This window comes from Nelumbo lutea, chromosome 2, assembly GCF_056320005.1.
Source record: "Nelumbo lutea isolate HS-2025 chromosome 2, American lotus-T2T, whole genome shotgun sequence".
Taxonomy (NCBI): Eukaryota; Viridiplantae; Streptophyta; class Magnoliopsida; order Proteales; family Nelumbonaceae; genus Nelumbo; species Nelumbo lutea.
In genome coordinates, this window is record NC_142685.1 from 27,748,678 (window position 1) to 27,771,851 (window position 23,174).

Sequence of the window (23,174 nt, forward strand, 5' to 3'; positions counted from 1 at the left end):
TCTGGAAGGGACACATACAGAGGAAAGAGCAGACACAAAGGAATGATAGGTAGGTGATAAATGTGAGTAAGAGACATAATCAGCTATGGAATGCCAAGTGGTACAAGAACGAATAGGCTTACGGAGAGCAATAGGAAGATCCAAATCTGAATTGAGAGAGTCAGAAATACCTTGGATTGCAGAGACAGATTGATCTGAGTCCAACTGGTTGCAATCATGAGGCTGAGGGCCCTTCTTCCTTCTACTGTATGTGAGTATCTCTTTCTCTTGCCCGTTGGAGTCATCAGAAGCATCAGCTGAAGCTGGAGTCTCACTAGGTTGACCCAGAATGTTACAGCTAGGTGATGAAGGGGGAGTGTAAGGTGATGAAAGTGGTACAAAAAAGAAGGGAGGCTGAGAATCCTCTTCCATTCCACTAGTCTCCCCCTGAAGAGGATTCTAGGAAGAGTGGAAATATGGTTGAGACTGAAAAAAAACTACATCTCTGGTGACATATTTTTTCTTGGAGACAGGATCATAACACTTATACCCCTTTTCTGTAGGAGAGTACTCCAAAAATATTCCCTTTGTAGCCTCAGGATCCAGCTTGGTTTTCTTTGGATCCTTCACATGTATGAAGCATGTACATCCAAAAACCCGTGGGGGAAGAGGAAAATCTGGAAGAATGGGACATAACACAGAGAAGGGGGTCTTCATACCCAGTACCTTAGATGGCATCCGATTTATCAGGTATGATGCAGTGAGGACAGCTTGAGACCAATATTGCTTGGGCACATTGTGCTGGAAAAGTAAAGCTCGAGTTGTTTCCATTAGGTGCCTGTTCTTGCGCTCAGCAACTCCATTTTGCTGAGGGGTGTAAACACATGATGATTGATGTAACATGCCTTCGTCTTCCATGAATGAGTTCAAGGACCTTTCAAAGTATTCAGTTGCATTGTCTGAACGAAATTGTTTAATCTTCTTCCCGAATTGTGTTTCAATCATCTTGCAAAACATCATAGTTATCCGTGGAACTTCTTCACGTCCTTTTAACAGATAAATCCAAGTGCACCGAGAATAATGGTCAATAAAACTGATAAAATACCGGAAGCCATCAATGGAAACAATGGGTGAAGGACCCCAAACATCAGAATGGACCAAATCAAAAGAGGCTTGTATTTCATTACTAGAAATTGGATACATTGATCTGCACTGTTTTGACATTTGACACACATCACAAACTAAACTTTGACTCGGAATTCCCTTACATAAATCGGGAAACAACATAGCTAAAGAAGAAAAGGACAAGTGACCTAGCCTAGCATGCCACAAGTGCAGCCTAGCTCTTGACTCCACACTTTCTGGACTAGTAATAGCAGAATCTTGCAGTGCTGAGTTGACATCCGCATCAAAATAGTAGAGGCCCTCATACTCACGACCACTCCCAATCGTTCTCCTCGTCAATCTGTCCTGGAAGACACAGTGAGAGGAAAAAAAAATTATACTGCAATTCAAGTTTCTTGTAAGCTTTGAAGCATACAACTGATTTGATGTAAGATTAGGAACATGTAAGACTGATTTAAGAGAGAGATCCTTGCTTAGGTCAACCACTCCCTTTCCCGAGATGGTGGAGAGTGACCCATCAGCTACTCTCATCTTATCCTGGCCAGACAACAAATGATATGAGGAGAATAATGAGGACATGTGTGTCATATGGTCAGTGGCCCTTGAGTCAATCACCCAAGAGCTATAATTAATGGAACTATTTGCACTAAATGCAGAGGCTGTACCTGATTTGACAAGAGAGGTGGAAGCTAAAGGATTGTTCTTCAGACGGGCAAATGCCCGACTGAGAACCTCTACCTCACTAGCTGTAAAGCACAAGGTACTTGGTCCGGTAGAACCAGTAACCTGCTTTGTGGTGGAGGAAGACACTGGCTGAGTACTCTGTGAGATGTCACTACTGCTGTTGGTGGCAAGATTCCCACTTGCCGTATGACCCTTATGTTGCCTTTTGTCCTTTCTCAGAGCAGCTGGCTTCAGATGAGGGTATAATACCCAACATTTCTCCTTTGTGTGTTTCTCACCACCACAATGGGTACACATGAGGGTCTTCTTGTCTGAAAATCTGTTTCCCTTAGTGGAGACTAAAGCTGAATGTTCTCCAGATAGTTTTGTTGCTTGTGTCTAGGAATCAACTTGCATCTCCTTTCTCCTTACTTCTTCATTCCTCACCAGATAGTAAACATGATGAATTTCAAATAATTCGTCTCTCCCTAGAATTTGTGACCTTACATCTTCATTTATAGGGTCTAAGCCTGTCAGGAACTTGAAGGCTCTGCCCTCCTCAATCTGCTTGTCATGCCTCTCCTTATCCTTTGCATTTTCCCAATCCAATATCAAGTGATGGTCAAGCTCTTCCCAGAGGCCTTCCAGTGTTGCAAAGTATGTTGCCACATACATGTCTCATTGCCTTAGGGCTGCAATGTCTTGGTTCAGCCAGTAGATTCTGGCATTGTTCTTCTTTTGGCCATATGTCTTAGATACTTTCTCCCAGATTTTTGCGGCTGTAGGGAAGTGATGAACAGTTCTGGCCACCCGAGGAGTCATGGAGGCCAGCAACCAATACATGAATATGGCATTTTCCTTGCACCACACAGTGTATTCAGGGCTGCTGATTTCTGGTTCCTTTTTGTCTCCATCCAAATATCCTATGAGGTCACGAGAGGTAATGAACAGTCTTGCTGAGACTGACCATTCCCTAAAGTTATACTCATCCAATAGCACACTTGTAATCTTCAAGCTATGCAGATTAGGGTTCTCCAGGTTTGAGGACCTTGTAACAGATCTGTTATCTCTAGAAGAAACTTCACCAGAAAGTGATGACATCCTAACTTCGGTCAAAGAGTTTGTTCACAGTGCTGTAGGTGGTTCTGGTTAGGGCTGGCCGAAGTGGTCACAGGGTTCACAGTGCTGGTAGCACACTGGATAGGTTTCACTTAAGACTAAACCAGTTCGGGTACAGTAGCAAATGAATTACAGAACCAGTTCACAGAGCAGAAGTAGTGCTGATACCAGAAGAAGGGCTGATAACCGACCTGGAAATGATATGTAACTGAAGTCGCCACAGTTCTGTAAAGGTCTTGCTGATACACCGAAGCTGCAACTGTAGAGGAGGCTATGCATTTACCACTGTTCTGCACAAATCTGGCTGGAGCACCAAAGTTGTAACTGTAGAGGAAGCCCTCCCCCTTTTGGCTAGTGCTAGGACTGCTGGAATCAATCCTCAACTAGGTCTGTCTTGTACAGACCTCTCTTAGTAGCCAAATAGCTACTACTTACTAAAAAAAACTAGTAGGACATCTACTTCTGGGTCTTACTTCCCTTGAGTCCTACAACCAAGAGAAACCCTAGGTTTGAACTTGCTGAGTTCCCTTACACTCCTAGGTCTTCACTGCAGCAACCCAGAAAGAAAGGAGAAGATGAAGGAAGGCAGCAAGAGAAGATAGTGCACCGGTTGAAACTAGGAAGGAGCTAATGCTCTGATACCATGTAAACTGAGAAGCTGAACTCGAAGTAGTAAAGAAGAGGATGAACTTCTTAGATGCAGAGGATGTCGAACTGTGTTAGCAGTTGACCAGGCCTTTATTTAAATATAAGTGAAGTACAAAGTACAATAAAATTACTGGTATACCCCTGATTAGTAATGGGACAACCAGAATACTTAAAACATAAACAGGATTAGGCCCATTAGCAAAGGCCCAATTACAAGATAAAATTAACATAAGAATGGGCTAATAGGAGACCCTATCAGCCGAACACACTCTAGCATTCTAACAGCCCCAAGAAAGGTACGACAACCTGCAGTCGACCTCCTACCAGATATAGAACCATCCCAATCAGCATCGGTGTACCCTTCTATCTCAAGTTTTCCTCCACTCTTGTATAGCAAACCACAACCCGGAGCACCTTTCAAGTACCTTACAATCCTTAGAACTGCATCCTAATGAGGGATCCGAGGATTCTACATAAACTGACTCACCACATCAACTGCAAATGAAATATCTGGTCGAGTGATAGTTAGGTAGTTTAGCTTACCCACTAACCTTCTATACCTTCCTGGATCTTCAAACTCCTCACCTGTATTACTACTCAACTTAACATTCAATTCCATAGGTGTTTCAGTTGGTTTGGCACCCAACAAGCCTGTCTCCTCCAGTAGATCAAGGACATACTTCCTCTGACACAAATTAATACCATGTTTGGACCTTGCAACCTCTATTCCTAAGAAATATTTTAGTTTGCCAAGATCCTTTGTCTAAAAGTGATCATGCAAAAAGATCATCAACCTATCAATCTCGAACCTGTTACTGCCAGTAATAACAATAACATCCACATATACCATCAACAAAATTTTCCCAGCACAAGAACCATAACTAAATACAGAATGGTCAACTTGACACTGCTTCATGCCAAACTTTTTCAGTACTTCACTGAACCTTCCAAACCATGCACGAGGAGACTGTTTAAGTCTATAAATAGCTTTCTTGAGCTTACACACTTTACCATCCTCCCCCTGGGCAACAAACCCGGGTGGTTGCTCCATATATACCTCTTCAAGAAGATTACCATGCAAGAAACATTCTTGATATCAAGATGAAACAACAACCAATCATACATAGCAGCAAGGGAGATCAAAACACAAACAAAACAATCTTGGCAATAGGAGAGAAGGTCTTTGTGTAGTCAATACCATATAACTGTGAATAACCCTTGGCAACCAACCGAGCTTTCAATCTCTCAACACTACCATCGGGAAAATACTTGATTTTGTAAACCCGCTTACATCCTACAGCATGCTTACCAGGGGGAAGAGTGGTGAGATCCTACGTATGATTATGAGCTAGAGCAGAGAGTTTGTCTTCCATTGCCTGATGCCACCCTGGAGTGATAAGGGCTTCCTGAACATCCTTAGGAACAGAGCTAGAAGATAACCATGAAATGAACCATCAATGGGAAGGAGAGAGGTGAGAAACAAAAACATAATTGGAGATAGGATGAAGGGTACAATTGCGTTTACCTTTCCGTAGGGCAATGAGATGGTCAAGATCAAACACTGGGTGTGAGGGTGCTGCGGAAACTGTTGCTGGACCCATCAACGGTGAAGAAGCTGGAGGGGCTGGTGCATGTCAATGTGTATACACTTGATGGATAGGTGGTTGTGCAAGAGGAAGTGGCATCGGAGGTGAAGACTTAGTCGCAGCTGGAACAAGAGGAATGGGGTCCGGAATAGGAGATGGAAGCAGAAGGAGAAGAGACATCTGACCCAGAAAAGAAAGGAACCGACTCAAAGAAGGTTACATCGAGACACACAAAACAACGTCAAGAACTAGGACTATAACATTTGTACCCTTTCTGGGTCCTAGAATAGCCAAGAAAGACAATTTGTAGATTGTGCATCCAACTTGTCTAGTCCAGGGCCAAGGTTATGAACAAAGCAAACACATCTGAAAACCCGAGGGGTAAGAGGAAAAGGGGACAATGTAGGAAAAGGAGACTAACCATCAAGGATGGACATAGGCATTCGGTTAATAAGAAAGCAGGATGTAAGCACAACATCACTCTAGAACTGTTTGGGAACATTCATTTAGTGCAACAGGGACCGAGTGGTTTCTAAGAGATGGAGGTTTTTCCTCTCAGCTACCCCGTTTTGTTGAGGGGTGTAAGAGCAAGAGGTTTGATGAATAATATCGTGTTGTTCTAAATATTGCTGAAATAGTGTATAAAAATATTCTCGGCCTTTATCTGAACGTAGAATTTTAAGATGGATACCAAATTGAGTGCAGATTTCAGCATGAAACTTTTGGAAAATAGAAAATAATTCATTTTTTATTTCATAAGATAAAGCCATGTCATCCTTGAATAATCATCAACAAAAATAACAAAGTATTTGTATCCATTGTGTGACACTATTTTATTTGGACCCCAAATGTACGAATGGACCAAAGAAAAAGGACTCGACAAATGACTCTCAACTCTAGGACTAAAGGAAACCCGATGATGTTTCCCATACTGACACGACTCACAATGTAATGTAGAAAGACGATTCAATGATGGAACAAATTGCTTCAGAGCTTTAAGAGATAGATGACCAAGTCTACAATGCCACTGGAGAGGAGAGAGAGATGAACCACCATCACTGGAAATGGATGACTGAAGAGTAGTTGATGAACCATCACCACCACCACCACCATCAAGGTAATACAGTCCACCGGTTTCATGCCCTCCACCAATTTTCATCCCCGTCCTGAGATCCTGAAATACACAAGATGAAGGATAAAAAGTGATAAAGCAATTAAGAGACTTGGTTAATTTACTAACAAACATAAGGTTAAAAGGAAATTTGGGAACATATAGAACTGAAGACAAAGATAGTGAACCAGTGTTAACATCACCAATACCACTTATGGGGGGAGTGGAACGATTAGCAAGGGTGACAGTATGGGGAGTAGAAGATGAAGAAAGTGAAGAGAACACACCTGGAGTCCCAGTCATATGATAGGAAGCTCCAAAATCAATGATCCAATGGGTGGGTTTGGATGCAAGACAAGCTATACCTAAGTGGGCAAGTGTAGTTGTACTCGACTGAGAAATTGACTGGATTAACCACTCATATTCAATACGTGAAATACTCATAATCTCTTGTCCAGAGGCATCTATAGATGTAGGTGTCTGAATGTTCTGTTGATTCCCTTGTTCTATACCACCACTAGTCACTGCATGATTTGCCCAAGATGAAGGTGGACGCAAAAATTAATAGTGTGTTCATCCATACCACAATGTGTACACCTCCTTGGACCATTATTACATCCTCTACCACGAGCTCCCCCTAAATCTTGACCTCCAACACTCCCACCACCACGACTATACATGTGTCCACCTCTACTACCACGGCCTGGCTGACTCTGATGAGCAACACCTCTACCACCACGACCTCCCCCCCTGTCACTGCGAAAGCAGACCTGTCTGATGTGGTAGGGTTTTCCAGATGTCCAATGGAAGTCCTCCGGAAATGGGCAAATACCTCTTCAAGAGAGGGGAGGAAAGACCCACCCAGAATTTGGGCTCTCACCGGTTCATATTTAAATTTCAATCCCACCAAAAATCTGGTAACATCAAGCTGTTCTCTCTGCTGTTGCTGAACTTTGACATTTGATGTAAGAGGGTGATGCACATTCAGCTCATTCCTAAGATTCCTCAGACGAGCATAGTACTCCTCAAGATTCTAATTACCTTGTTGTAGATTAAAGTACTCTTGATAGAGTTGGTATTACCCTAGTGGTATTGTCTTGCCCTGAGTAAAGTTTCTTTGCATGATCCTAAATTTCCTTTACTGTGTCTAAGAACATAAAGTTCACACTAATCTTGGGTTCCATGCCGTTCCATAACCAAGTCGTAATCTGTGCATCTTCTTGTTCCCAATCACTGTATTATACAAATGGTGACTTTTCCCTTTATAAAGGAAACAAGAAAAATCAAGGGCTGGGATTTGGTAGTTCCCATGATTCTTAGTTAAATGTCAAAATCAAGTCGAAGGAATAACACATAACTGATCAGGTTTCTTATTGATATAATACATTAACGTTTTTTTCCTCATTATCTGAGCATGTGTTCTTTTTTCCCATTAGTTAAGACTGCATAGGTAAGTGCATCTAAAAAGACAGCCACAGAAGCATTGCCACTAATTTGACTTCCTCTTTACTTACAATTTTCTTATAAGGTTAACTACCATTTCCTATTTACCTAAACACTGATTCTTCTTTTCATGCATATGCTATTTCAATTTTTATATATATTTATTTTCTCTAGGTTGAGCTGGTACTTTAGTCAAAGACATTTCTTTAATCTTGTTATTTACTTTGTCAAATGCTTTGACTAATTCAGGTGAGTGAAAAAGCTGGAGGCTATACTAATAGACTTGTTGTGACCTGTCTTAGAAGTGGTCTTAATCGAACATTTCGTGTCCTACAAAAGCCAGAACGTGCTCCTATAAGAGCTTTAAGGGCATCTTCATCTGGAAGGTTGTTTCCGGATCATAACCATGGTATTCATGTAATCTATTTATCAGATGCACCTGTAACTAACATGGTCTACAACCTTTTATTAAACCTGCACTCTAGATTCTTCTTTTGGTGTAACATGAAATCCATCTTTGTGTAGTTTGTTTTCATGAAGATGGAACTAATGTAACTGTTGACGACTTGGCAGCATAAAAACTGTAATCAACTAGAAGGATATATTTGTTTTTTTTTTGTTTTGCATGGAATTGTTGTTTTGACCAAATTAATTACTTAATTGTTTATCTAGTACATTAGATGACTTACTGGTTTCGTGCCATGTGTAATAATTAGTCTAACTCTTATTCGATTCATTGTTTGTGCCTGTTATATCCTACTTATTGTTTGTTTCTCTAATGCCTTATTTATTACAGAAAAGTAGGAATTCTATTACTTTGTCTCCATATGTTCATTGGGTTCTAGGCATAATACATAATTTAACTCATTTGATTGTTCAGATATGGATGTGTTATCTCCTACCTATTTATGGTTTTAAATCCCTAAAACATGTTGTCTGTGTAACCTGGTCTTTGTGTGTGTAACTATAACGTGGAGACTTGCACCTGTGCTCTTCTGAGATGTAGACCTTGAAGACTTGGACATGCATAATTGTCTTTCTATCTGTTACTATTAAATTTTTTGAAGAAAGGTAAAGTATTGCAGTATATTAAACAAATATAGAATATACTGCCTTTAGCCATATACAACCAAAGTATCCTAGTCAAAATGTGAAGTTTCCTCTTAGCTAGCCATTAACAAGAAAACAAAATATCCTTGTTAAAAAATCTGCTACAAGAAAACAAAATATCCCTACTGCCTTTAGTTTATTTATATTGTTTAGTTAGTATGTTGGGACCACGGTTCTTTAGCTAGGAGTTGTTTAAATATTAGTTTATTTTTTTCTTTTCTTAAGTTGTTTGTAACAACTGCCCTATCAAGTGTCTATGTGTCATTGCACTCATTCTTTTCTTAAGTATAAGATTACGGGAGAGGGCAGCCAGCATCATTGACTTGTCTTCCTTTTCTTCCTTCTTTATCTTTTTCTCTTCTCTCACAAATTCTCTCTTTATTTCTCTTCTCTTTGCAATTTTTTTTTCTTGTTGATTTATACTAAATGCATTTTTAATATCTAATTGATGTAAGGTCCAATGATGAATAGCAGCTAGGGAGATAATTACATGAACAAATGTGATCTTGGCTATGAAGGAGAAAGTCTCCTCAAAGTCACTACCATAGGTTTGTGTAAAACCTTTAGAAAAAATCTGGCTTTAAACCTTTCTACTAGTCCATCAGGCTGAAACTTTATTGATACACCCACCTACAACCAAACACTTTTTACTAGGAGGTAGCGGAACCAAATCCCAAGTCTCATTTTGATGAAGTACCAACATCTCTTTCTCCATAGCTATCCTCCACCCAAGATCAGATAAGGCTTCCTACACAAACTTAGGGATAGGAATGGTAGACAGAGAGGTGGCTCGATCATGCTGGAGGCAGTAAGTAGAGGACCCTCGGGCAGCAATAGAAACTGATGGCATACCTTGAGTAGGAGGCCTTCTCAGATAAACCTGGTGGATATATGGACAACCATGATGGAGAGGGGGGTCAATCAAACATAGGAGCATGGTGCATCAAAAATCTGACACAAAACCAATAAGAATAATAAGGAATAGACTCATGAAAGGTCACATCTGCACTAACAAAATGACAATGGAGAGATGGACTGTAATGATTATATCACTTTTGGGTTTCAGAGTTTCTCAAAAATATATACTTAACTACCTTCTGTTCAAGCTTATCTCACTGATTAGGAAATAGATGAACAAAGCAAATGCCCCAAACACACGTGGAGTTAAGGGAAACAAATGTGTGTTAGTGGAAAGCAAGGACCAAAGTATTGGTATCAAGTACCATATTAGTAAGCTCGGATATGAATACAGATATGCTTTCGAAATGCATGGATACGATGGAAATATATAGATATGTTCGGATACATTAGGGAATTCATCCCCACAAATACATTGAAAACACTAAATTTAAGGTTGAAATAACCACAAATAAAGTATAAGTAGATAAGAAATGCATATTTAAATGGTACATATGAAGAAATACACTACAATTAATATAGTGGAATACATAAATATCATATAATTTTATCGATAATGCATGAATTAAAAGTTCATGACACATTGTATTGATTTTTACAAATTACTACACGCATGAATGCATTATTATGTTATTATTTTTATTTAAGTCCCAAGACACAAATTATATGCAAGTATTAAATTTTAATTACTAAATGAATCATTTGCTATTATATTATTTTACTTTTAGTATTACCAAAAAACAAACATTAAACTCTCACATATTTTGTAAGCAATATCTTTATTTTAGTAAATTATACATATGTTGTTATCTAGTATAAATTAAAACATTATTTAATCATTTATAAAAATATATAATCTTGACATAAAAATATATCACATATATTAAATTTTTTATGTTACATATCATAAGAAAAATTATAAATTTCAATTAATAAAGTAATTATTCTAATATTAGTATTTTTTTATAAATTTTCTAAAATTAAAAATAAGTTTTTGATATAAATGTGGATTACTTGATTTGGTAGGCTCAAATTAATATATTAAGTTCTCAAATATTTTGTAAGCAATATTTTTTAATGAAGTTATAAATAATATGTTTTTATTTTATGTAAATTAAAATATTAGTTAATCATTTATAAAAAGATTTATCCTTAACTTAAAAATATATTGGATCTATTAAAATTTCTATGATACATATCATATGCAAATTCATAAATTTTAATTATTAAAATAAAAATTCTATTATTAGTATTTTTATTTCTAAAAGTTTCTCAAGATTAAAAACCAATTTTTAACATAAATGTGGATTTGATAGATTATTGATTTCATTAAAATTTATAAAATACTAATTTTGGAGAGTATTCTTTTTATTTTTTAGTTAAACATAAATATATATTATTATTTATTGGGTTTTCATGTAGATGGTAAACTAAATAAAAATTATTTTGCCTCATTTCTTAATCTAAAATGAGAAGTTGGGTTAGTAGTTTAAGAGACGGAAAGGAAATTTGAGAAAGAGGTGGCTGGAAGGAGTATTTTAAGTCAGTTTATAGAAGGCCCTTACATCAAAGATTCTAGGTAAAAGGGTTGGACTGGCCAAGACTCCCTGCCAATGTAGGGTCTGGGAAGGGACAGATATGCACAGCATTCATGCAGAGAGTCTGTTTCCAAGATTTGAACCATGGTCACCCAGGTTGCAATGGAGCAACCCAAACGTTGCACCAAGGCCCACCATAAAACTGTATAAATAATACTATAATTTGTGTAAAGAGACTGGGCCCAATGGATCCTAGTATCTTCTCTTGTAATATTTTTTCTATTTTCCTGTTAGCTAATGGGCCTATTATTTCTTTTTGTTTGATCTCTTTATGTTACTGCCTAGCTGGCCACCCACTTAAGGGCATACTTGTAATTATTTTAACATTAATTTTTAGTAAAAAGGATTAGAGAATAGAGGGAAGGATTATTCGAAACTTTCTTCTTCTTCCTCCTCTTTTCTCCATCTTCTTCTCTTGTACTGCTGCTCTTACTTTTCTTCCTCCTTTTTCTCTCTAATTTTTCAAGTTCACACCTATTTTTGAGGACTGGTTTACATCTATTTGCAGGGAAATCTTTCTGATGGATACTGTAGATCTAAAAGGCTATGGCAATTCTGGATACCTTTTACACATTCAGGAGAATAAAACCCAAGAGAAAACTTAAATTTTAAAATTGGAATGTGAAGCACAATATAATGTGATATTTACTGATTTGTGTGCTTCAATGTGCGATATTGACATTTGGTCAACACTAGGAATGCCAAATCAGTAAGGGTTCTTATACGATTCTGATCTATATCCTGTGATTTATATGACATAGAATGAGTAAGAGAAGATTGGTGCAATTAATTGAGAATCCTATTTAGTCTTTTGCGTGCTTGTACATGAGCTTTTCTTTCACGATGAAACTATCCAATGTGCCCTTCCATTGATTGAACCATTGACTTTGACAGATTCATTTTGCTTTTCTTATTCTCTTTTCTTTCTTTCTTTATATATTTATTTATTTTCTTCTTTTTTTACGTATAGAAAATATTCTGCTGTTACAATGAGATCTTTTTTAATGGTCTTTAATTTTGTTCTAGAGTATGACTTGAACTAATTGCAGGTATCTTCTTATTTTGCTTCGCGATGCACCTGTGGAGGTTTGGGCTATGACGAAGTGTCCTATTATGGTATATAAACCCCTTTTGTTTCTTTTTGTCTTATATGAAATCTTCTTTTTGTCAACTTCTTGTTTTTGGGACTAATTGAATCATCTAATAGCATTCCATTCATAAACTTCCTAAGCTGCAATTCAGTGCCCTGTTTGTCCCTCCAATGGGCTTATTTATACATGGTAGAGTATTGTTACTTTTGTCCTGCACTTCATTTTAATGTCCTTTGGAAGTGGTTTATTAATTGTGCACTGTACTCTGTATGCCCATCATGTTTGAGATGTTGAGGATGATATACATCTAAAAAATCTAATCATTTGTCATTCTCAATCATTATCTAAGCCTTTTCCCTACCATATGAGGCTTCTTACATGAATCTTGTTTTTCCATTCCATTCTGTCAAGTTCCATATTCATTGATAAATTATTGGTGCTTAAATCACTTCTTACTTCTTCAATCCATTTCCTTTTTGGTCTACCCCCTGAAGGGTTTTTATTTCCTTTTCCTGGACTGGTGGTGTTTGAAATTATTTTTTCCCTCTTGTGGAAGGAGTTCTTTGCATTCTGGTTGCTTGAAGTGGACTGTTAACTGACAAGCATACTTGGTTTCTTCTCTTGTTGGTGTTGTTTCTATTTTCTGTACAAGTTGTTTGTGTGGTTGTTACATTTGTTGTGTTTGGGTAATGTTAACTGATGGTTCATCCATATCCGAAGTCAATGGAGGTCAGAATATGGTCAATCTAGGAGCTGAAAACTGGGGTTTCCCTGTTTTTATTACTGTCCTTGATCGACTGAATTATTTGGAGTGATCAAAAAGTGTTAAACTCTATGTGGGCTCAAGAGGAAAGCTTGAATATTTGTCTAGTGATGTCCCTCAACCAAAAGAGGCTGATACAACTTTTCATAATTGGGATCAAGACAATTATTTGATTATGTCTTGGCTTGTAACCTCCATTCACCCTAGCCTGAGGAATAACTTCATGTTGGCTGATACAACAAAGGAGATTTGGGGTCAAGTTAAGGCTACTTTCTCTGAGCAGAGGCATACGCTCGTATTTATCAACTACAAGTTGAGTCATCCAATTGTAAACAAAGAGAGAAAAATTTGTTATTGTACTATTCTTCCTTACCTTGATGTGGAAGGAACTTGATTATTATCAAACTATTGATTGGAAGAATGAGTCAAATGCAAAAGAATACAAAAAACTTGTGAACCAACAGTGAGTGTTTTCCTTCTTGGATGGTTTTAACCCTAGTCATGAGCCTATCCGGGTTCAAGTTTTAGGGAGCAAAGAACTCTCATCACTTCAGGAATGTGAAGAAACTCCTTGATTTACCATATTACTGTAGTTCCTATTGTATTTTATCTCTTGTTTTCTCTTCAGCGCTACAAGGGCCTCTCTGTAAATCCTCTAATATCTGTTGCCCTATAAGGGCCTCTCTGTAAACTCTCTAATTTCATTATCTATATAAAGGACCCTTGGGGTAGGGTCGAAGCATCCATTTTGTTCACCCCAGATTTCTGTATTCTTCTCTGGGCTTGTTGACATGGTATCAGAGCAGGCTGCTCTGTAATTTCTGTTTTTCTTTTCTTTTTCATTGGCCATATCAGGGGTATTGTTTTCTGGGTGTTTTGACTGGTGTTGGGGTTGTGCTCTTCAAACCTAATCCTAGTTCTCTGTGGAGGTTTCTGTCTTGTTTTAGGGTTGTCCCCAGATCTGTTTTACTCACTCAGAAAATCTGTGAGATCTGAAAAGTCTTGGGGGAGTTCTGACCTTCTCTCCTGGGTGGCAACAGCCTTCTTTCTTCTATTGTGAACTGGTTCCTCCAAGGTGGCTGCAGCCTGGCTTCTTATGGTTCAATTTTGAACAGCAGCAGACTAAGAAATCTCAACAGTCTGGCTTCTTTCTCCTTCAACAGCAGCAGTTTTTGAACCTTTTTTTTTCTGGTTTCTTATGCTTCAGACTGAGGAACTTCAACAGACATAAGGTCTTCTCTGGAAAACTTCTCATTTCAGGTTGGTGTATCTCACTATTGTCTTAATCAACTATTATTAGTCCTTGGAATCCTAGTTTTGTGCTGCCCTAGGGTATTTTCTTCTCTCGGTTATCAGTCCTTGGAACCGTAGTTGGTGCTGCCCTAGTTTTGTGTTGTTCTAAGTTGTTTGTTGGAGGATTTTGATTCCTCTGTAAAGTTTTCTTGCTGAAGTTTCTCTGGATTGGTATTGTCTGCATTCCATGCTTCAGCCTTGAAATTAATTATTTTTTTGAGAAATATTTTGTTCGGTTGAAGTAATTCACTGCCTAGTTCATTGCTGATTTAAGTGCACTGATTAACATTGCAAACATCAGTGCTGCTATCCTTTTCCCTGGGTTGATTTTGCTCATTTATGATGGCTGAAAAGATTGACTTTCTCCTTGTAAAATTTGATGGAACTAACTACAGCATGTGGGAGTTCCATTTCAATTTCTATGTTGAGGAAAAGGGAATTGAAGGTTACTTGAATGGGACTGTATGTAAACCTCATGAGGTTGATAGCAAAGCCTATACACAATGGAAGCTAGACAATGGAAAGTTAGTCTCCTAGATTTTGAGCTCCATTGTGTCTTGCATTAGTGTTTCCACGAGAAGGCTGAGGACTGACTATAAGATGTATTCCTTTTTGAAAAAGGTTTATCATCAGTCCAATATGTCACGGCAATACCAGATTGAATCTGAAATCTTTGCCTATTGCCAGGGGACAAAAAGATGCAAGAATACTATGTAGGCTTTATTGATCTCTGGGATGAATATAAACTAGTTCATACTGAACCTTCTCATCCCGTTGAGTGTATCAAGTATTTGCAGAAGCATTTTGAAAATAAAAAAAATGAACAAATTTCTTATGAAGTTGAGACCTGAGTATGAAATAATCAGGTCAAATATTTTGAGTAGAGGAACTCTTCCAAACTTAGACTCAGTGATGGGAAAGTTGTTGAGGGAAGAAACTAGACTCCTAACTGCTACAAACGTAGAAGGGAAACATCTTGATTTAGGGACTGATATTGTTTTTCTTACACGAGGGAATAAGAAATCTAGTGGAAAAGGCCCTTCTAAAACTCAATGCTATGAATGTAAGGGATATGGACATATAGCTTCTCATTGCAAAAAGAAGAATGTCTGCACCTTTTGCAAACAACACGAACATATCATTCTAGACTACCCAATTCGTTCACCCAAGGGTCCCATGAAGAAGAATCAGTCACGAGTAGACCTGTTCATGGGCCGGGTCGGGCCGGGCTCGGGCCGGGCTTTCACTTGTCACTAATGAAAATATACTAGGCTCAAGCCCGAGCCCGAGCCCGGCCCGACCAACGAGCCTATAACTTGGGCCCGAGCCCGACCCTGGTAAAAAGCCCAAAACCCGAGCCCGAGCCTGAAGCCCAACCTAATTGGAAAAAAAACAATTTTCCCTATTCAAATTAGAATTAAAAATTCAGATAGTATTTTTTTTCTATTTAAATGAACAATGGACCTACAAGATGGTATTTTTCCCTTTCTTTTATATTTTAAAACACAATTTTATATTCTTAAATCAAAAAATTTATTCAAATGGACATAATCACATAACTAATTTTAAGTTTAATATTAGGTCGGGCCGGGCTATTTTGACAAAACCCGAGCCCGACTCGAATTTATTGCGGGCCGTGCTTTTTGGCCCGAATTTAAGCGCGGGCCTATAAGCATGTTCAAGCCCGTCAGGGGGTCGGGCCGGGCCAGGCCGGCCCGTCGGGCCACCCGGCCCATGAACAGGTCTAGTCACGAGCTTATCAAGCATCTAAGGGACAAGTGTTTAATACCTCTATTGCTAAGGGAGAATCCTCTACTTCCATGAATAAGGAAGAGATTCAACAAATAGTATCCTCTGCCATCTCATCTACCTTTTTTTCTATCGGCCTATCTGGTGAGCAGGTTTCAAAGAATCGATACGATACGCGTATGGCAATATCGTATCGGTACTTAGAAACGCACAAAACTCTTTTTTTTTAATTTTTTTTCAAATTTTGGTTTTTTGAGAAGATAAAAATAGGTTTTTTTATCAAAAAAAGTTGGGGTTCCGAAACACCTATAACAGGTGTTTCGGAGCGTATCTTCTTCAAAAGATACGATATGATACACCCGATACGGGGCGTATTGTATCAATACTTTAAACCATGCTGGTGAGTTCTTCGGTTATTGCTCTTCTCCCTCTCACGTTTGGATAATTGATTCTGGTGCTACAAATCGTATGACTGGGGCCTATCTTGAACCCTCAAACATACTGTCTGAGACCAACCATAGACATATGTCACTGCTAATGGTGAGTATTAAAGTGTGCCGAATAGGGGTAGTTTAATCTTCTTATGTTTGTTAAGTAGCTTGCTTATGTCGCAGTGTTATTAGAGTTACTCTGCCCCACACTTAAGTAAGGCCATTTTTGTCTTTGTAAAGATTATTAGAGTCTAATATAGATTAAGGGGGTCGACTGTATGGGTAACCCATCAGAAATCGACAGACCCTTCTTCTTCGTCTTCTCTTCTTCTTCTTCTTCTTCTTCTTCTCTTTCTGGTTCGGACTACTGTAGCACCAGTCAAAACATGGTACCAGAGCCATGCTCCTGACCTACTTCAGTTGGTAAAGCGCCTCTGCAGTGTTCGTGATTCTTCTCCTTCGTTTCTGGTCAGTCAATGGAGTGAACTGGTTCGCCCTAGGTCAGAAACATCACAGCTCGTCTCTCTTTGCTGCGCATAATCTTCTTCAGCAAGGAAAGTGACTTCAGCAGTGAATGGTTGGTTGATATTCTCAAAGGAAGGTCGGTTTTCTCTTCTTCTAGTGTTACTGATATTTCCGGGATGAAACCCTACAAGAAGCTGTTAGTATTGATTGGAACCTAGAGAACTAGGTTCATTGTTGCCCTAGAAAGGGCTGTGTGTGCAGTAGCTGAATGGTGTAGGGATGCTGTGAGTTGTTGAATAGTGTAGGGCTGCTGTGAGTTGTTGAGTGGTGTTAGGGCTGCTGTAAGTGGCCGACTGGTGTAAGGTGGAATGCAGTGACCTTGCCGAGCTCTTTGTGGTTGTGTAATGCCCTCTTAAGTGTGTTAAACAAGTCTGAACTGGGTGTAGCAGTTTTGACTGTGTTATGGTGCTTGCGATGCACATTTTTTTTATTGAGTGGTTGTAAGAGGGCCTATTTGTGATTAGTGAGTGGTAATTTGATGCTTATGTGGGTCGTAGGTGTGTGAAGTCAGCAGTAGTGTGAATAAGAACAAGCGTGTGCTCCCACTGTTGTGTTTAGGGGCTGCAGTAGGTGCTGAAGTATCAAACTGTGAACAACATCAATCAACTTGTAGCTGAGAAGTAAGGTTAGAGGCAACTGTGAAAGAGTACAATGGCAGCAATAGGAGATGGGTACAATGATCAGAAACCTAGTGTGGTTATTTCCCCCGACTACCTAGGGGTACAAATGACCTCAATTAAGCTGAATGGGGAGAACTATGTTCCATGGGCTAAATCAGTGGAAGTTTTTCTCAAGGCAAAGAAGAAAGTAAAACATGTAAGAGATGAGAAGCCACCGGTTGACTCTCCAGGGTTTGGTGATTGGGAACAAAAAGATGCTCAAATCATGACTTGGTTGTGAATAGTATGGAGCCCAAAATTAGTACCAACTTCATGTTCCTTGATACGGCTAAGGATATATGGGAGCATGCTAAGAAGCTATATTCTGGACAAGATAACACAACAAGGATATATCGGCTTTATTAGGAGTACTTTGATTTACAACAAGGAACCAAAACACTAGAAGAGTACTATGCCTGCATGAAGAATATAAGGAATGAACTCAATGTCTATCATCCCCTAACTCCAGATATTAAAGTTCAGCAACAACAAAGGGAACAACTAGATGTTACAAGATTTTTAGTGGGGCTGAAGTCGGAATATGAACCAGTTAGAGCCCAAATACTGGGGGGCTCTACTCTTCCTACACTTGAGGAAGTATTCTCAAGGCTTCGTAGAATTTCTTTGGGATAGACTGGGAACCCCACACAGTCTGATAGATCGGCACTTGTGACAGCTAGAGGAGGTGAACATAGTACAAGAGGGGGTGGTCATGCTCCCAGAGGAGGCCGTGGAAATTCCATGATTGGTCGGGGTGGCCGTGACTCAGGGGGAGGCCGTGGCAGAGGAAAAAATAACTCTACAAGGAAGTGTACTCATTATGGTAGGGAAGGACACACAGTGAATTTCTGTTATGACCTACATGGCCCTCCCTCTAAATGGGCTAATCATGCTGTAGCAGGCGAGGTTGATATCAGTGACAGTAAATTGGTAGGATGAACTCCTCCCACATCTACATCTACCTCTGGGAGGAAGATGGTGAGTGTACCGTGTGATGAGTATGAATGGTTCCTTCAAACTACTTCACAGCATACCACTACCACACTTGCCCAATCAGGTATTGCTTGCATGTCATCTAAAACTCCTTCCTGGATTATTGACTCTGGAGCCTCAGATCATATGACCGGGACTCCAGGTGTGTTCTCTTCTCTTTTTGAAACCTCCACATCACAAACTGTTACACTTGCCAATGGGTCCTCATCTCCCATCTGTGGTGTTGGTAATGTTGACATGGCTTTCATCTCCTTATCATCTGTTTATATGTACCTAAGTTTTCATTCAATCTTATGTCTGTTAGTAAAATAACCAAGGCTCTTAACTGTTTTGTTACCTTCTTTCCTTCCACTTGTGTTTTTTAGGATCTCAAGACGGGGATGAAGATTGGTGGGGGGCATGAAGCTGGTGGATTGTATTACCTTGACGGTGGTGGATCTTCAATTGCACTTTAGTTCCCTTACTCCTCTACAATGGCATTGCCGACTGGGAAATCCATCTCTCAAGGTTCTCAAGATGTTGGTTCTGTCATTGAGTCAGTTGTCAATTTTACAATGTGAGTCATGTCAGTTTGGTAAACACCGTCGTGTGTCCTTCAGTCAAAGAGTTGAGAGTCGTATGTTGAGTCATTTTTCTTTGGTTCATTTAGATGTTTGGGGTCCAATCAAAATAGAGTCTTATAATGGGTACAAGTATTTTGTCTCCTTTATTGATGACTGTTCAAGAATGATATGGATTTACTTAATGAAAGAAAGAAGTGAATTATTTTCCATTTTTCAAAAATTCCATGCTGAAATACGCACACAATTTGGTGTTCCAATCAAAGTTCTTCGTTCAGATAATGGTCGTGAATACTTTCTTACTTCATTTCAACAGTATTTAGAACAACATGGCATTATTCATCAGACCTCATGTGCTTTCACTCCTCAACAAAATGGGGTGGCTGAACGAAAGAATCATCAGCTTCTTGAAACTGCTCGGTCTATGCTTCACCACATGAATGTTCCTAAACGGTTTTGGAGTGATGCTGTACTCACTGCATGTTTTCTCATTAATCGAATGCCCTCTTTTATTCTTCATGGTCGGTCCCCCTTCTCTATCTTGTTTCCCACTTTATCTCCCTTTCCATTAACTCCTCGTGTCTTTAGTTGTATATTCTTTGTCCACAATTTGAGTCCTAGAATAGACAAGCTAGATGCACGCTCAATTAAATGTTTCTTCCTTGGCTACTCTCGGACTCAAAAAGGGTATAAGTGTTATAATCCCATTACCCGAAAGTGCTATGTTTGCCCTAATGTCACCTTTTTTGAGTCTATACCCTTCTTCTCCAGTCATGAAGCACCCTTGTCTTCACCCTTAACCTCCTCTTCCTCTTCTTGCCAGTGCTTCAGTTCCAGAGGCTGTTGTTGGAGTAGACTCATCACCTCATCCAGTGCAGGTCACCACTGAACGACCACCAATCCGACAAGTGTATACACGTCGAACGACACCGGCCCCTCCTCCGGCTTCTACCTCATTTGCGGATCCTCTCATGGCTCCCATTGCTGATTCTTCAAACCTTGACCTACCCATTGCCTTACGGAAAGGTAAACGAAGTTCTACCCTCCATCCCATTTCCAATTTTGTTTCATTATCTCGTCTTTCTACCTCACATCGCCAGTTTGTTTCACTTTTGTCCTCTATTTCCATACCTAACAATGTTCAAGAAGCTCTTAGTTCACCTGGATGGCGGCGGGCAATGGAGGAGCAACTTTCTGCTCTTCAACATACTCAAACGTGGGAAATTACTACTCTCTCACCTGGTAAGCATGCTGTGGGTTGTAAATGGGTGTATACTGTGAAATACTTGCCAGATGGTAGTGTGGAGCGTCTGAAGGCCAGACTTGTTGCTAAAGGTTACTCATAGTTGTATGGAGTGGACTACATGGAGACATTCTCTTCGGTGGCTAAAACCGGTTCTGTTCGTGTACTCATTTCCTTGGCAGTTATGTATGATTGGCCTCTCTTTCAACTTGACATAAAGAATTGAAGGGATGAGAGATCCATCGTATGGACGCCCAAATCTTGTGGAATAAAGGGGCGAATTTCAAAAAATTTTCTCTCCCTTTCAACTGGGAATCGCATTCCCTATTTAGAAAATCATATTTTCAAGGATCAATCTTGAACCATAAACTGTACCAGATTTGAACCAAAAGGAGTAGGAGAGGATTATACCTGATACGGAGAAAAAATATCTCCCAACGAAGGTGTTCACGCCCAAGGAAGGATCCAAAGACTGCTCCCACTGAAGATGGCGCAGTGCAGGATGGAGCATAATCAACAGTATTCTTCTCCAAGAATTCTGTCCTTCGCAAGAAACAATAGGATGGCACGTGAGTATAGCTTCCTATCAATTCTTTCTCAAAGGACTAATGTCAAGATCGAATCTTGACTTCTCCCACAACTGGAGATCGAATTGGATGTCTGGCGGCTGCAGGAAGGAGGCGGAAAGAAAGATCTTTGCAGGGATTACATAAATCTTTCTTCTGTGATTTTAGCTTTGAAGAGGATCTGATTATCTGTCTTCTAAAGGCTGCCACCCCCTCCTTCTTTTGTAACCCCAAAAGATCAGCTCCTTATCCAATTAGGAGCTGCTGATCCAAATATGATTTGGATCAGACCTCTCTTTAGGTGATAAGGATAAACCCTTATCTTATCTACAGATTAGATCAGCCTTCTCCTAATCTCATATTTTGATCTATTAAATTTACATACCATGTTTTCCTGACCTGCAACAATGAAGCCTTGCTGCTGCTGCATATAGATATCTTCAGTAAGATCTCCATTCAGGAATGCAGTTTTGACATCCATCTGCCCAATCTCATAATCATGGTATGCTGCCACAGCTGGCAGTTTTGATGGATTTAAGCATGGCCATAGGCGAAAAGGTTTCCTCATAGTCGATGCCCTCTTTCTGAGTGTACCCTTTCGCCACCAGACAAGCTTTGAAGGTCTCAACCCTACCATCGGGGCCCTTCTTCCTCTTGTAGATCCATTTGCAACCGGTTGCTTTTACCCCGGAAGGCGGATCTACTAGAGTCCAGACTCCATTGGTCTCCATTGAGTCCATCTCTGCTCTCATGGCCTCCACCCACTTCTGGTAATCTATGCCCAACATAGCTTCCGCGTAAGTCACGGGATCCTCTTCACTAGTCAAGGTTTCCACCAGGTAACTATCCTGGTCATAACCATAATGGACTGGTGGCCTGGATACCCGAGTGGATCTTCTAGATTGATCACTACCCGGAACTGTTGGGACATCTCCCACTGCTCCTGAGCTCTCCTCATCAAGAACCATTTCCTGACGATGGGTGTCCAGGATATAATCGGTTTCCAAGAATTGTGCATTTCGGCTGCAGAACACCTTCTGCTCACTTGGGTTATAGAATAGGTAACCCATAGAGCCTTTCGAGTAGCCTACAAATAGGCAATGGCTGGTCTTGGATTCCAACTTGTCTGCACTTGTTCTTTTAACATGTGCTGGACAACCCCAAATCTTCAAGTGTCTGACACTTGCTTTCTTTCCGGTCCAAAGTTCATATGGAGTGTTCGGAACCGATTTGGTTGGAACCCAATTCAGCACGTATATCGCAGTCTCTAGTGCATAACCCCAAAAGGATGTGGGTAACTCCGAGTGTATGAGAAGTGACCAGACCAGATCCAATAAGGTCCTATTCCTCCTCTCTGAAACACCGTTAAGTTGTGGTGTAGCAAGACGGGCTAATTGTGATACTATCCCATTGTCCTTTAGGTAGTCCCTGAATTCGTCAGAGAGATACTCGCCACCTCAATCTGATCGAAGGGTTTAATTTCTCTCCCTAACTGTTTCTTGACCTCTTGTCTGAACTCTTTGAACTTTTCAAAGGATTTAGATTTGTGTCTCATTAGGTACATGTAACCATATCGTGAAAAGTCATCGGTGAAGGTGATGAAATACACATGTTGATTCCGTGTCCTAACACTCAGGGGACCACATTCATCAATATGTATAAGGTCAAGTGTGCCTGTACATCTTTCAGGCTTACCGTTAAATGGTCATTTCGTCATCTTGCCTTGCAGGCAAGGCTCGCAAGTGGGAAGATCTTCTATAGTTAGAAAATCCAAATGACCATCCTTTACCAACCTTGTGATTCGGTCAACACCAATGTGGCCAAGTCGGTAATGCCACAGGCACGTGGGATTAATGGTATCTCGGGCTCTCTTCTTGGGGATTTCAGCTGACGTAGTTTTGGTTATGTTAGTTTCTAGAGAAGGATGTAGAACATAGAGACATTTCTCCAGTTCCTCGTATGCGATGAATCTGTTATTTCTTTTAATAGTAATTGTATTAC

At 39.7% G+C, this 23,174-nt stretch overlaps 1 protein-coding gene across 3 annotated transcripts in view; it reads left to right on the top strand.

Annotated features, from left to right (window-relative positions):
• The window catches only part of LOC148869433 (uncharacterized), a 238,983-nt gene that overhangs the window by 87,456 nt on the left and 128,353 nt on the right, over positions 1 to 23,174 (top strand). For all 3 annotated transcript variants that reach the window (XR_016106808.1, XM_088968179.1, XM_088968178.1), the window contains 2 exons: positions 7,924 to 8,060; positions 12,350 to 12,416. Coding sequence is in view for 2 of the 3 variants with exons in the window: in XM_088968179.1 (XP_088824305.1) it covers positions 7,924 to 8,060; positions 12,350 to 12,416 (204 nt within the window). In the remaining variant the exon portion in view is untranslated. The remainder of the gene's footprint in view (positions 1 to 7,923; positions 8,061 to 12,349; positions 12,417 to 23,174) is intronic.